General features: G+C 42.3%; 1 protein-coding gene across 1 annotated transcript in view; it reads left to right on the top strand.

Annotated features, from left to right (window-relative positions):
- Fhod3 (formin homology 2 domain containing 3) overlaps positions 1-15,146 on the top strand; it is a 418,808-nt gene that overhangs the window by 305,385 nt on the left and 98,277 nt on the right. Inside the window, exon 10 of the mRNA XM_035440244.1 lies at positions 8,857-8,961. Within this exon, the coding sequence (XP_035296135.1) occupies positions 8,857-8,961 (105 nt within the window). The remainder of the gene's footprint in view (positions 1-8,856; positions 8,962-15,146) is intronic.

Here is a 15,146-nt window from a genome sequence, read left to right as displayed (position 1 = left end):
TCTTAGGAGCAGTACTATTACTACACATAGGAACACAGAAATTGAGGCCCACAGTTGGCATTGCTCAGAAGTAGTCAAGGTAGAGAGCAAAGGTAGGCAACCTGGCTTCAGAACATCCCTGCCTCTACCTGGGAGTGTGCATGGAATCAGGGTATTTTGGACGAGAGGGTTAGTTGTTGTAAAGAATGAGCCCATGGGTTGGCAAGACAGATGGAATTCAGGATAGACAGAAATCACATCTCCAGCAAAGTCTCCATCAAGTCAAGGGATAATGACCTCTAGCTAGCGGGTATGGATGGTGAGCTTGCTTCTGTGGGAGCAGGGGAAGGAGAAAAGAACCAGTGGTGACTAGTGGAGTGTGAGTACAGGCTGTGCAAGCTTAGCAGGGCAAATAGGATGTGCTTGTCTGAGCCTTTGGCACTGCAGGAAGGCTGCTGCCCTGCTGTACATTGGTCTCTGTCTTTGTGACAGAGACATCTAACACAGGCACTGAGACACATCCATGCATGTGACTATGTTGGTTCTCTGTTCTTTCTTCCTGCCACATCTGATCAGTCACAAACACATTACAACAGAGTAAAGTTTATGGTATGCAAGGTTGGCTTAGTAGTTTTAAAATATCAGTATTTGCAGTTTATTACATTTGCTTCAAAAAAAGGGGAAAACCATATGATCATCTTAACAAATGAATAAAAAATGATTGACAGAACAAAGGCCTGATATAAGAAAAAGAAAAAATCATACAAAATATAAAAACTCTAGGCACCAAAGATGAACTAGATCTTACTAAGAATTTGGTTTACAAAAAGACCTCACAAAGTAAATTAAAAAACAATACAGAGGAAAGAGGAAACTCAAAGGAGTTTACTATAATTATAATCACAATGAGTTGAAGAGAAAGGGGAGCTTTTCACACCAGTGCAGGTGGGGATGCAGAAAGTGTGGTGGGAACCAGGACCTGGACTATACAGTCAGTCACCTTCCAAAGCCACCAGTCCTGATCCACCCACCATGTAAGCCTGATTTCCCAGACAGCACCATTAGCTGGGGAACAAGAGTTCAAAACAGAGGCTGCTGGGGCTCATTTAGATCCACAGCATCTTCAGTCAGTGACAGCTATTGGATACAGGTGTTAAAGTCATCAGAGGACTGCTTCCCTCTCTCCTCATTTTGTTTGGAACAGTGTCTTAATATGTAGCACTGGCTGGCCAGGGAAACCACTATACGGACCAGGTTGGCCTTGAACTTGCCTTTGCCTCTTGAGTGCTGGGATAAGAGGCATGTGTCACCATGCCCAGCAATTGGATGTTCCTTGTGGAAATCATCCTCCATCAGAAGTTACAGACAGCTCCAGACCCAAAATATCCCCACAGTGAATCAGTCTCTGAAGAGACCAGGAGAAACCCCAGAGGTGATGTTGAATACATCCTTGAGGTAGGGGATGAGTCTGGCAATTCAGTGAAGTGGGAAAAGCCTCACGGAAGGTCCTCTCAGGAAGGAAGTTTCTCAGAATCGTATGTGGAGGGTTCAGGGTAATGGCATTCAATCATGATGACAAAGAAGTCCTCTTCTGGGTTGTGTCATCTCCCCCCCCACACACACTGAAGGTCTCTTAGAACCACCTGGACTATCCTAATGAACTATGAGGCCTCCTTCCACCCAGCTGGCTTTCTGTGCTTTGGTGTCCTGTTTGCAATGTCCATCTCGCTTTTCCATCTTGTTTCTGTGTGTTTCTTTTTTCCTGGTCTTGTCTCAGGGATGAGGAGGAGGAGGAAGAAGAACAGCCAATCACGGAGCCCAATTCAGAGGAGGAGAGAGAGGACGATGCCCAGTGTCAGGGCAAGGACAGGTACTGAGGACTGGACACCTCGGCTCATACCAAGAGCCAGAGGCTCCTTTCTCATAGACCACTTGCTGCCACCACTTCTTCATGACCACCCGTCCTTTCCCAGTTCACAAGGGCAAGCCCTCATGTCCCTGCACATAAGCCATAGAATGCTGTTGTAGAAATACCTGAACACACTTTCATCTGAGGCCCGCACTCTGCACTCAAATCCTGCCTGACTGACCATGACCACACAATCGTTTTCTGAGCATCCCTCCCTCTATCACCAAGGCATTTGCTCACCCAGGTTGGCGGGGTGATTAGAAAGACTAATTTCCACTTGGGAGGTTTAAGATCTTTCCATGAAGGACCATAGTAAGAATACTGCATGTTCTCCCTTTCCTAATTTTGCTAGTTCAATGTCAGCTAACAGGCAACTGTTTTGCTAACTATTCAAATATCATTTTATACAAGTGGAAGGGAACAGCTTTTATTCTATATAGCGCTGAAAACTTACCTAGTGTTCATGTTTATACCCAGGACACCTAACATAGACCTCCAGCCTTTCAGAGAGCCTGCTGTCATCTGCTCACTTCAGTAAAGCTTTTCTCTCTTTGCTCAGTGTACCCCAAAGAGAAACAGGGAGGGTACAAAAAGTGGGCACAGAAGAGCCCACAGGGCACAGTAAACTCCTCCCAGATTCCTTACAGATACCTTAAATTTTACAGCTATTTCTCTCAAGTCATCTTCTTATAGCATGGATGTCAGTCAGGTTGTCTGGGAGACATGGCAATGGTTTTGAAACATGCAATTTTATATAGGTTCTCATTAATGTGTTAACATATTCAAATGTCTAACTCCACTCCTCTGGATGGAGTTTTTTTATTTAAAACTTATTTCATTGACAAATACTGCCTAAATTTAAGACAGCCACATGACAATTTTGTGTATCTACATCTTACATAATGACACAATCAAATTACTAAGTGTATGCACCATTCCCTGTGACGGCCCTGTTTGGAAATAGCAGCATGTCACTGTAGCTATAGGCCTGACTGAAGGAGCCCACATATTGAAGGCTTAGTGCTAGGCCCTGGGAAAAGAGAAACAGACACAATTCATCTCCCTTCTGTTGTTGCCTCTCTTCAGTGTGGTATTTTCCTTGCTTTCCCTTTTCTCACATCTATATCTACGTTGGAAAGAGCTCTGAAAGCCACTACTAAAGCACTCTCTTTTCAGCAGGAGGATGGGTCTTTTGTGAGTAAGACAAAGAGATGAAGTTTAAATTGTGAAATTTCAGTCAGAGTATCCCAAAGAGAAACAGGGAGGATGCGGACAGTGGGCAAGAAGAGCCTGCAGGGAACAGTAAAACCCTTCTGGAGCATCTGTGTACCCAGAGGCTTACTGTCTGGGAGATGTCTCCTTGCTCTCTGATGATCTATCCCCCTCAGTTAGCCAGGGGTGACTGCTGGTGGACTCTTCCTTTGTCTCAAGAAACAGGAATGGTGGCCCCTGCATAGTGAGGTTTCAGGAGCCTTTCTTTCTCCTAACCTTTGCTCCCTCTCTCAAATCTCTGTTCCTTTCTCTGCCTGGCCTTTCTGGACCAACAGCGAGGCCAGCTCTGCCTCCAGACACAGTTCTCCTGGGAAGGATGCTGCCACAGAGGGTTCTGCACCCACCACCACCTCACAGGGAAGGTGGCCTCCAGCCAGCACAGCAGCATGGACTTCTAGTGGGACCACTGGGTCTGAGGCCAGCCGGCCTGCCCTCTTGTCACCTCCCAGCCCTGGCTTGGCTCCTCGGCCCTCTACTGCACCAAAGGTGTCTCCAACCATAGACAAGTTGCCCTACGTGCCCCACAGCCCCTTCCACCTCTTCTCCTATGACTTTGAAGATTCACCCCTCCTCACCAAGGACAAGGGAGGAGACGCTCAGACAGAAAACAGGTAGATTGGCCTGCAGTGTGGCCTGTGTGTGATTAACCCAGGGAGGAAGACACAGCTGACTGCCTATGTCCCACACTTGTCTTTGGTTGTGTTTTGTGGATTCACTCAGATACGGAGCCACTGTGGATCAACTAACTCTCTGAGCACTGACTTAATGGGAACAGTGAGATGAAAAAGAAAATAGTCACCTGTGTGAACTAAGGAAAGCTGTGGTTTTAATGTAACTACTAATAATAGGTTTTAGAACTACAGTCTACTGGGATCTGTGTGTCCAGCATGATCTTTCCGGCCTGCAAGTACTGTACTGCAGAGACAGAGTGCTGTACCCTCTGCCTGCAGCATGGTCAGAGAGCTGCTCTTTCCCTCCCCAGCTCCCTCAATTCCTGACACTGCACTGCCACTGCAGAGTCTAACTTCTGGTCTTTCTCTTCTAATAAGTGTGCATCCTATCTGTGCTTTCTTTATCTTTTCCTGTAGCTTCCTGCTTTTTCTGATATGTGCTTTTGTGTTTCCAAAGGCTGCTAATGTCACAGAATTGTAGTTTGAACCAATCACTGGAGTCTTAAAATGCTCACATTATCTATTTATGAACATTCAAGTATTGGGATAAGAAATTGTCTTGGTGGTAGATTGGAGGTAGGTATGCTAAGTCAGCCTTCACAGGGAAAGTTTAACTCTCATTTGCCTGCCATATAACTAACAGCCTCTTCTGTTGCTCCAGTCTGGAGTGGTGCTGGAGTGCAGAGTGGGTGATACTTGTATATATCTTCATTTTATAGTGGCTGTACTCTATATTTTATATTTACTTTATTACATTTATTTATTGGGGGTATAGGTGAAAGGTCAAAGGGCAACTCGTGGGCATCAGTTATCTCTTTCCTGTGAGTCCTGGGGATCAGACTCAGGTCATCAGGCTTGACAGCAAGTGCCTCTTTATACATTGAACCATCTCACCAGCTCCAAATAATTGCCTTTGAAGTAATAAACTAGACAGGTAAAACCCATCCTAATAATATAATTCATTTAACATAATATATCTAAAATCTTGTATTTCCACAATCCTTATTCACAGTGTTGTAACCCCCTCCCTTTTAGCATAATAACGAGAGAACAAACTTTGCTAAGCATTTATTATGAGCCAGGCTCTCTGTTTCCCATGAAGTTGGAACTTCCAAGTCTCACTTGGTTCCTAAGAAACAGGCTCTATCACTACCACTCGGGTCAGGAACCCGAGGCTGAAAGGCTGAGTGAGTTGGCCTGAGTACATGGAGAGGTGTTTACAGTACCAGGAAGCCTGTCCCAGAGTCAGGTGATTTTCTGCCAGCTGTTCTCCTGTAGCTCCATGGCTCTCCTTTTGGGCTTGCAACACCTCTGTCAGGAATCTTCAGGCAGAGTCTTTTTTTACAAGGGTAAAGTGTTCACCACAGCCTGTGATATGTGGACCTCCAAGTCTCAGTGACTGGCAAGAATTTTAACTTTGTTTCAAATAAAGCCTTATAAAACTTGACTAAGAGGCAGCTCTTCCCACCATGATGTGACCAGTCTTCCAAGGTAACCAGGCTTCCAATCTGATAACTGAAGGGTTAATTTCTGACTGGTAACCCCTTTGGGTTACAATCTAAAAAATCTTGAAATATTCCTTTCATTTACCCTTTAAGGTTTGCCAGTATCTTAGTTAGGGTTTCTATTGCTGTGATGAGACACCATGATTCCATGGCAACTCATACAATGGAAAACATTTAATTGGGCTGGCTTAACAGTTCAGAGGTTTAGTCATTATCACTGTGGTGGGACATGGTGGCATGCAGTCAGACATGATGCTGGAGAAGGATATGAGAGTTCTACATCTTGATCTACAGGAAACAGGAAGTGATCAGTGACATCTTACATAGCTTGAGCATAGGAGACCTTAAAGCCCACCCCTATAGTGACACACTTCCTCCAACAAGGCCACACCTCCTAATAGCGCCACTTTGGGAGCCATTTTCTTTCAAACCATTACAGTCAGACACACATGGATTCAGTCTGTTGGAGGGTGTTTCTTCTCCTTTCTAAAAGTGGGAGGCCATGGTGGGAGGAGAGGCTGGCTGGAGAAGATGGCCATTAGAGCAGCTCTGGTAGAGCCAGCTAAAGAATAAGCCATACTTAGAACACATTTGAGACATAGTTCTTCTTGTTCAGAATTCTGGGTTCCCTATAGGTCTGTTTCAAGTTCCAAATACTGACATTGCTGTAGTCTAGCACACAGTTTTTATCCAGTGAGTCCAGCATGAATGAGCCAGCCATCCATCCTCCCAGAGAGTATCTTCATGTAGCTAGCTGGCTTGGCCTGATAGATATTACAGGAAACCTCGGCTTTCCCAGTGAGGGATCAGCCTGTTGTGGTAATTCTGTACTTCCTGGGAATGATGTCAGCACCTGAATGTTCCTTGCTGGGTTCTTGATTCTTTAAGCTTCATTAGTACATATAGTCCTTAGAAATGAGAATAACAGGAACCTGTAAATTACCCAGCTGACTCTCTCTCTCTCTCTCTCTCTCTCTCTCTCTCTCTCTCTCTCTCTGTGTGTGTGTGTGTGTGTGTGTGTGTGTGTGTTATGAAACACAGTCACATGTTTGTGAGTGAAGATTGTCTTGGTTTAACTAAGTGAAGCTGGCCATTTGTCTGATAAGGCTCTCATTATTGTTGTTAGGGGTTGACTTTCTGATGTCCACTTGCTGTAGTTTTTTTTTTGTGGGTCTGAATGGCCACAGATCTGGCTACTTGGTACCTAACTGCAATTGAATTGGTTGTAATAGGGACCAACACATTAGTCATTATAATGAATCCTCCCTCCTCACACACAAAAATGCTGAACAGTGAATTATGATCCAGTAAGTTTGGCTGAAATTGAGAAGCAAAACTGGGCAGGCTCCGAGGCATTCGAATTAATTACTTGGCCATTAGGAAAACCAAAGGAGGGGAAAACACATTGTGCATGGTTTATTTCCATAACGTCATTTAAACATAATTTCAGCAACATGATCCTATGAAAACATTCAGCAGGATATCCACATGGAGTTTCAGTGGCAAGGGTAACAAGCCAGTGTCCAGGCAACTGGTGGACAGCCAAGCTGGGAGCCTGTGTGGTGGCAGCATCCGACTCTGCTCTGCTCTAGTCATCCTGTTTCTGCCTCCCCTCTCCATGGCATCAGTTAATGCACTGTCCTCAGCTTTTCTGCCTTCTCCATGGCCTATGGCTTGTGAGTCCTGAAAAATTAAACCAGTGCTGACCTGGAGAAGCAATTAACTCACTAGACATGACACATGCACATTTTTAAAGAAAGGAGAAAAAAAATGTTGAAATCCCAGCTACTCCAGAGAATCACAGATTCAAGGCCAGTTTGGGCTCTATGTGAGTTTAAGGCCAGCCTGGGAAGCTTAGGAAGACCTTGTCTCAATATAAGAAATGGCAAAAGGTCTAAGAATTCAGCTCAATGTTAGAGTATTCACCTAACATTTGTAAAGCCCCAGGTTCAGTCTCAGTGTGGCCTGGAAGGAAGAAGAGGAAGGGAAAAGGGATCAAATGCCCAGGAACCAAGAAAGTGACATATTAATGGAAAAGGGACACTGGCCAGCCCTGTGGTCTGAGGACCTGATGGGGAGGACCTGTTTCTGAGTACACATCTGGCATGTGATAACACACAGATTGATGAAGCAATGGCCAACCTGACAGAGTTAGAAGCACAGAATTAGAGTAAGGGGATATGAATATTTTCTATTGTAGGAATTTTATTAAAACTTGAAATTTTGTATCCATCTCCCACTTTTTAAAAGTAGATGACCCTTGAACATACTTTTTTATCGATTTTTTAATTTTGGAATATTCTTGCACAATGTGACTAAACTATATTATATCTTGGTGTTTCTATCCAACCTATTTATTAATATTTTTCAAGATGCCAGTTATAAAATTGGTCAGCTTTTATAGTTGCAGTATCAGTGAACCATCAATGAGTAAGAATCCATGCTTCCTTGGTTGAACTGTCTCATACCTGGTTGAACTATTGCCACAAGCTAAATAATAATATACTATTGAGCATTTTCCTATATAATATTTTCTCATGTGAACATTAGAAATGTGAAAGTTGTTTTCTGGCACTAACATCTCATCGGAGAACTTCTCAGAAGTACCTGTCTCTGCTGATGGGAGTTCAGTCTACACTTTTCATGTCCAAGAAGATCTTTGTATGTGTTCATTATGGTGACCATCATGGTCCCACACATCCTAATAGTGTCCCTAAACAGCTTAAGGGATGAATTGGCCTCACCTGTGATATGCTATGTAAGGAAGGAAAACACCCTACATGTACAGTAGCTTTAGATGAAACTTCAGATGGTGATTTGTTTCCTGGGAGCCACCCTCAGTGATGACAGCTGCATAGAAGAAACTGCTGGAGGATGTTCCTGCTACAGGAAGCTCCAGAATCCTACAAATAGAGATGACTGGGAAAAGATCAAAGTTCACTTTATTGTAACAAAGTTCACTGCAGGTTTCAGTCAGGACAAGCGTTGGATGAAACCATAGATGCCTTCATCTCTAAGCAGCAAGCTAGTCCAGAAGGCCTGGAAATAGACACTCCATGGGAATATAGGAAAGGAGTATGATGGAACTAAAATGGCCTGAGGCAGAATGTGCAATAATAAGACGTTTCTTTTGTCAGGCAAATGTTATTTCCACAGGTCTCCAATGGTTTTCTAATTGCACCATCACAGTAGCAAGAAAGATCATCATAGTTCAGATGAACACATTTCGGATTCTTGATTTATGCTCACAATTAATTTTAATATGTGTTTACAAAATAAACCTTTGTTGTGAATCCTCTCACTTGGTGGGTTTTGGAGTTTGGGGAAACTACTTTAATGAAGACTTATCAAAATGCAAAGCTGAGTAAATCTCTGTAGCTTTAAATAATCATGATTTGCAGTAGAATCTTCAAAAATATGTTTCTTGCAAAAAGCTAGGTTTGCTAAATCTTATTTATAAATGTTACTTATATTTATTGTTCACTTTTTTGTCTCCAATCCAAACCTCTATGCTTTTTAGATACAGCAACTTCAGCAACAACTCTTTTCACTCCTCTGGACCCTCATCTGGACCTAGTGTGTCCCCATCATCCGTGTCATCCTTCTCATCCCCACAAGAGGCCAGGTGAGTCTGGGGCATGGTGTTACCTCCCTTTGCTCACCTGCGAAAATAGGTTGCATTGAATGGTCAGAGGAGGCCAGTGGTGCTCATGTTTGCCTGTAATCCTAGCTCTCAGTAGAATAAGGCAGAAGAAATCAGGAGTTCAAAGTCACACTCAGCTATATAATGAATTTGAGGACAGCCTGGACTATGTGAAACCCTATCTCAAAATAAACAGCCAGGAGTGGTGACACACACCTTTAAGCCCAGCACTCAGGAGGCAGAAATTTAAGTATGGATATCTTGATTTGCCCTTTAAAGATGGTTCTGGATATTACATGAGCTGTGCAATTTGTCTGAGAGACATTGTTTTCACCTTTGAATGACTAAATCTATGTAGATCAGAAGGAAGTAAGCCCACAGAGGTGCTATGTAATTAGTCTAAGACCTACCAAAAGAAAAAGAATTGTATGGGTGCATGGAAGGAATTTAACTTGGCAAGTGCTTTAGACCACCAGAAACTCGCTGATTATTACTCCTGGAAGCCAGTGATTACGCAAGGGTGTGTTTACAAGGGAAAGGTAATACCTGTAATTTTAGAACAATTAAAAGCAGTTACCCTTAATGGCAAGAGTGCAGAGTTGGAGAAGAGAAGGCCTTTAGATTTCCAACTCACTCACTGGGAAGCTACTTACTCCCTGAGGGTAAAATGCTGATTGCACCAACCCTTTCCCTTAGAGGGCCATTTTGGTGAGGAAAGAAAATTGACCACACAGGAGTAGTGCAGGAAGCCCAGCAGAGAGGGCAGGGAGGGGATGACAGCACATCACTGGGAATCTAGACATGTGTGACTAACAGCGGTCCCTTGCCTCAATATGCTTTTTAAATTGAACCAGTATTTCACATTCATATTCTCTTTTGTGTAAGTGGAAGTGTTTTACTGAGCATCTCTGGAGCTAGGCAGTGTCTTAGTTAAGATTCTTATTGCTGTGAAGAGACATCATGACCATGGCAACTGTTATAAAGGAAAACATTTAACTGAGGGGACTCACAGTTTCAGAGGGTCAGCCCAGTATCATCGTGGCAGGGAGCAATGCAACATGCTGCTTGCTTAGAGCTAAGGGTTCTGACATCTTGAACAGCAGACAGAAGGAAGTGGTCTGTTTCACTGGGCTTGGCTTGAGTGTGACCTCAAAGCCCACATCCGCAGTGACACACTTCCTCCAATAAGACCATACCTACTCCAACAAGGCCACACCTCCTAATGGTATCACTGTCACTGGGGACCATTTTCTTTCAAACTACCACTTTAGGCAATAAGTACTTCTGGGACTAAACCAACCAGGCTCTGCTATTGTGTCTTCCACAGTACCAGGGCCTGTCCATGGTAGAACCATGGCTAACATTGGCTAAAGGATCCAATGAATCACCCACTCATTAGTCAAAATCAATTTGGGGATTTCCAAATTGGAAAGTTATAAGAGCAGGAAGTCCATGGGTCCAGAGCCCTGGGCTTTAGCAGTGTTATTTTCAGGCTTTGAAAAAAGGATGGACCAGCATGGCCTACTTCCCAAGCTTTGGAAGCCCTAGTGTTGACTAATCTAGAAAGTTAGGGCTCCAAGTTCTGAAATGACTAACTTGAGTACCATGATCCCACCACCCACCACCCCATCTGTCTATCTAAAACAAATGCTGTAAGAAAAGAAAGTAGGGGTGGCAATTTCATAGGCAGTTAATTCAAGATAGGGCACGCAATGTGTGAGGCATCTGTATGGCACCCACCGAGACATCTAGTAGGCTCTAAGAAACGAGGGCTCCACAGTCCTCAGCTTAAAGTAGCTACTGGCAATAAACTCCCAGACAGCCTGTGTACTAAACGCTGACACTGGGGGACAGCAGTGACAGGAGCCACTTTCGAGCCTCCTGATCTCTTTCATGGTATGTTATTGCCAAAGCAACTATTGCTTTAGCTACTGTCCACTGGCTAGTAACACAGCTTTCTAGAGCTTATTCCTTTCTTTATATTTGCATACTCCCTTCTGGACATTCTTTCTGTGAGCATTTTAACGTTGTGTGACGATGACTTGAAATGACAAAAGTACAGTTTCATTATGCCAGGAATCCACTGAGCCTGACTACTGCTTACTCTAGCCTTGCTAGCTTGTTGTTTTGTGACTGTAACAATAGAGAGAGATGAAAAGATGGATTGATAGAATCACATTTGATAGAAAAGCAGATGGTAAATAAATATAAAGAAAGGTGAATATTATATAGACACAAACATACAAAAGATAGATAACTGATAGGCGGACAGATAGGTAGAAATAGATATATAGGTAGATGACAGGTGGGTAGATGATGGATGGATGGATGGATGGATGGATAATAGACAGGTAGATAGATAATAGGTATATAAATGTAAATAGATGTTAGCTAATTAGACAGACAGACAGAAGGTAAATGGATGCTTTGGAGCCCTGGACTGCAAGTCACATTTTTCTGCTGTTGCCTGAGTGTATTATGTCAATTGCACTCACAATAATGGACATTTTATGAAGTTTATTGCTTGACATCTGAATTCTTTACATGTTATTTATAATGCAATTGCACTATCGATATTTTTTTTTGCTCTATTGAGACACGTAGCTATTTTTACTGAGCTACATACTCAATAGAAATTTTAGGATTTATTACTGAGATTCTATATTACTATTTGTGATTGAGAGTGAAAAGAATCGGCTCACAAAATAAACTAAAATATTATGAACAATAGTCATGGTTTTGTAAGGAGAAACCTACATCTTTTGTTAGTAATCATTCCCCACCCCAACTAGTAAATGTAATGCCTGAACCCTGCACAAGTCTATAACTTTAGAACCCTCATAATCTTGATTTGAAAATGAGATTGAATTTTCAAAGTCCTAGGAAAATCAGGCCAGTGGCAATGCCACATCAGGCACCTTGGACCACTTTAAAAGTGGGCATCAAAGTGAGCTCAAAGTTTTCCATTCCTCAGGCTTGTTTAGGCATGTAAACATGTTGGGTGTTAATAAAACTTGGAATTATATTGTATTAGTTAGGGTTCTGGAGGGACAAAATTGATAGAATGAATCTGTATACTAAAAAGAGCTTTATGAGAGTGGGTTATAGGCTATAGTCTGCTTAGTCCAGCAGTGACTGTCTCCTGACCAGAAAGCTAGGAGTCTAGTAGTTGTTCAGTCTATGAGACTGAATGTCTCTGCTAGTTTTCAGTCTATACTGGAATCCAAAAGATTCTAATACCAGTAAAGTAATGCCTCAGCAGCAGGATAGATGAACATGCCAAAACAAATGAGGGAAAACAGGCAAAAAGAAAAATCTTACTTTCATGTCCTTATTTGTTGGCTGCCACCAGGTGTATCCCAGAGCTGATCTCAGATTATCTGGATTAAGGGTGCATCTTTCCACTTTGAATCATCTGGAATTAGGATTCGCCTTTCCACCTCAAACAGTCCAATCTAGAAAAATTCCTCACAGGTGTGCCCAGATGCTTATATTTTATTTAATTCCAGATGTAGTCAAGTTGACAACCAAGATTAGCCATCCCAGATATATTGACCTAGGAAGGAAATACTGATGAAAACTTTGTAAAATTAAACCAATACAAGGATATTAAGGTAACTCCATCTCCAATCTGTAACAGAATTGTTTAAAGCAGTCTTCTAGAAACAGAGAGCACAACACTAATTTTCATGAAATTGGAATTTAGATTGTGCCAAAACAAAATGAGAAAGCTGGGACTGTTTACAAATACCCTCAAGGCTACAAGACACAACTGTGTAATGAAATCAGACTTTGAAAAATGCCTCAATTTGGAAAATGCACTTTTTGAGCAGAGAGGGTCTAAATATTTTCTTTCTGAGAGACAACAAAATTAAAGGAATATTTGAACCATTCAGCTCAAGTATTCAAAGGAAATAAATAAACAATAGCTAAAGCACAAGTAAGTTTGTGGCCATGGCCTTGGGAGAGGCAGAGCACATGCGCGCATTCACTTCCTGCTGTCTCCATCTTGCTGGAGAGGGGCGGGGTCAGAAATGGTAGCAGGAGGCAGCTGGGTAGTGATTACACTGAACAAGTAGAGTGAGTGGACACTAGGGGCTAAAGGTACCTTAAGGCAATCAGTCCTTGTGCTTAGACTAGAGAGTTCACTTAGGACATCTCAGAACTGCCTAGTAGGAGGACCTTGGAGGATCCTTGGGACCAGATTTTAGGAGGGATTTCCTGTGGACATGCTGAGATAAACCCTGAGGGACCTGTGTACCATTAACATGAATTCTGTCTTCCTACTTGAGATAGTGCCGCTGCCTGCTTACAGTAAGCAGGAGTTGCCTATCTGCTTTCTGGAATAATGTTCAGAAACTTTGGATGTTCAGAATGACCTGGCTTCTGTAGTTGTCCCTGCAGAGGTTTTCCCCCTTCCTGGGGAAGGATAAACCCAGTAATGGCATTCCCTTAGGGAGTTAGAAGAGGTAGTTAGGTACATGGGGTGTGGTGTTTTGTGGTGTGTGTGATCAGAGGCGAAGTGTGAGTCCCACCCTGCTAGGCAGTAGCATATTAGCTACAGGCACCGTGCTGTTATAGTATATCGCTCACTTATCTGTATAGCTGTGACTGTATACCCATTTAACAGTAATGGTAACTGTTTACCAAAGGAGTAACCCCATCCTCCTTTTCCTCATTCTCCCTGAAACCCCTGTTCTATAGTCTTCATGTACATCTGTGATGCTTTAGATGTCGCTTACAAGATGGATTATGCAGACTTGGGGATATAGCTCAATTATAAAATGCTTGCCTACCATGTGAGAGGCCCTAGGTTCAATCTCCATTATTGCATAATAAATAGATAAGTAGATAGATGATAGAAAGAGCCATGTAATGTTTTATATGTTGTCTTTCTATGGATGACTTATTAAACTTAGCACAAATATCACCTTATAGATAGTAATATTTTCTTGTTTTTAAATGCTTTTCCATTAAATTTTTATATGGCATTTCCTTCATCTACTTCTCTGTTGATGAATATATGACTTGTGCTCATACGTTGACTTGTCTGCAATGCTATGAAGACCATGGGCATGCAGATACCTTTCTGAGATCTTGAATTTAACTGTTTTGAGTATATGATCCCAGAAGTGAGCTACTAGAGTATAACACAGACTAAGCCGTTTCATTTATTTTTTTGTAGTTATTGTGTTGTTTTTTTTAATTTTAATTTTATTTTATTAGTTCAAATTAGGAACAAGCTTGCTTCAGATGTCAATCCCTTTTCCCTCTCCCTCCCCTCCCCCCCAACATCCCACCTGCCTCTAGTCATGCCCCCTCCACTCCCCATGCAGGGTAAGGCCCTCAAAAGGGGCTCCCCAAAGTCTACCACATCATCCTGGGCCAGGCCTAGAGACTAAGCCATTTTAAATTCACTGATTGTTCCACGGCTTTACATGTGTGCTGTATAAAATGTTAAGTTTATACAGGGTGGAAATAGTGGTAGTGGCACTTCCTCCTATCTTTGAAAAGGGACAATCCTAGTGACTCAATGTCTGTACTTCTGAAGCCAGTGTATATTTATATAATAACCTCAACATTCTGGGTCATTTACACACATATTAACATGCTACCTAAGCTTTCCCTTGCCTTGCTTTTTCTCTTGATGACCTTGTCTTTGTACTCTTTCCATAGCAGTGCTTGGAGCTAAAGCATTCTTTTTAACATCTTGCCATGATGTTTTCCTCTGTATGCTCTTTCACCCCAGCCCACCCATATTAATTCACCCAGTCTTTTGCTGACATATATGATGTAGTGAGGGCAGTTCTTAGAACATGTCATTTTGCAAATATGTGATTATCTGAAAGATCCTAATATAATCCCTAAAAATTGAATAGTAAATGAAAATAGTGGTGCATGCTCAGCACGTCAAGAGGTAGAGGAAGGAGGATTTTGAATTCAAAATCATCCTTAGCTGCATAGTGAATTTGAGGACATCTTGGGCTACATGAGATCCTGTCACACAAAGTGATACTTTTTAAATTTTGATGATTTTTTTGTCAGTACAATCCATGAAGACCATACCAATTTTGATTTTCAATAAAGTGATGAGAGCCTAGTTTCTTATATCTTTGCCAATAGTTAATAAGTCTCTTCTTGTGTAGTTGTATATAAGTAAATCTGTG

The sequence above is a fragment of the Cricetulus griseus genome, chromosome 2 (genome assembly GCF_003668045.3).
Source record: "Cricetulus griseus strain 17A/GY chromosome 2, alternate assembly CriGri-PICRH-1.0, whole genome shotgun sequence".
Classification (NCBI taxonomy): Eukaryota; Metazoa; Chordata; class Mammalia; order Rodentia; family Cricetidae; genus Cricetulus; species Cricetulus griseus.
Note: the sequence above shows the minus strand (reverse complement) of the source record. Positions and strands in the feature narration are given on the sequence as shown.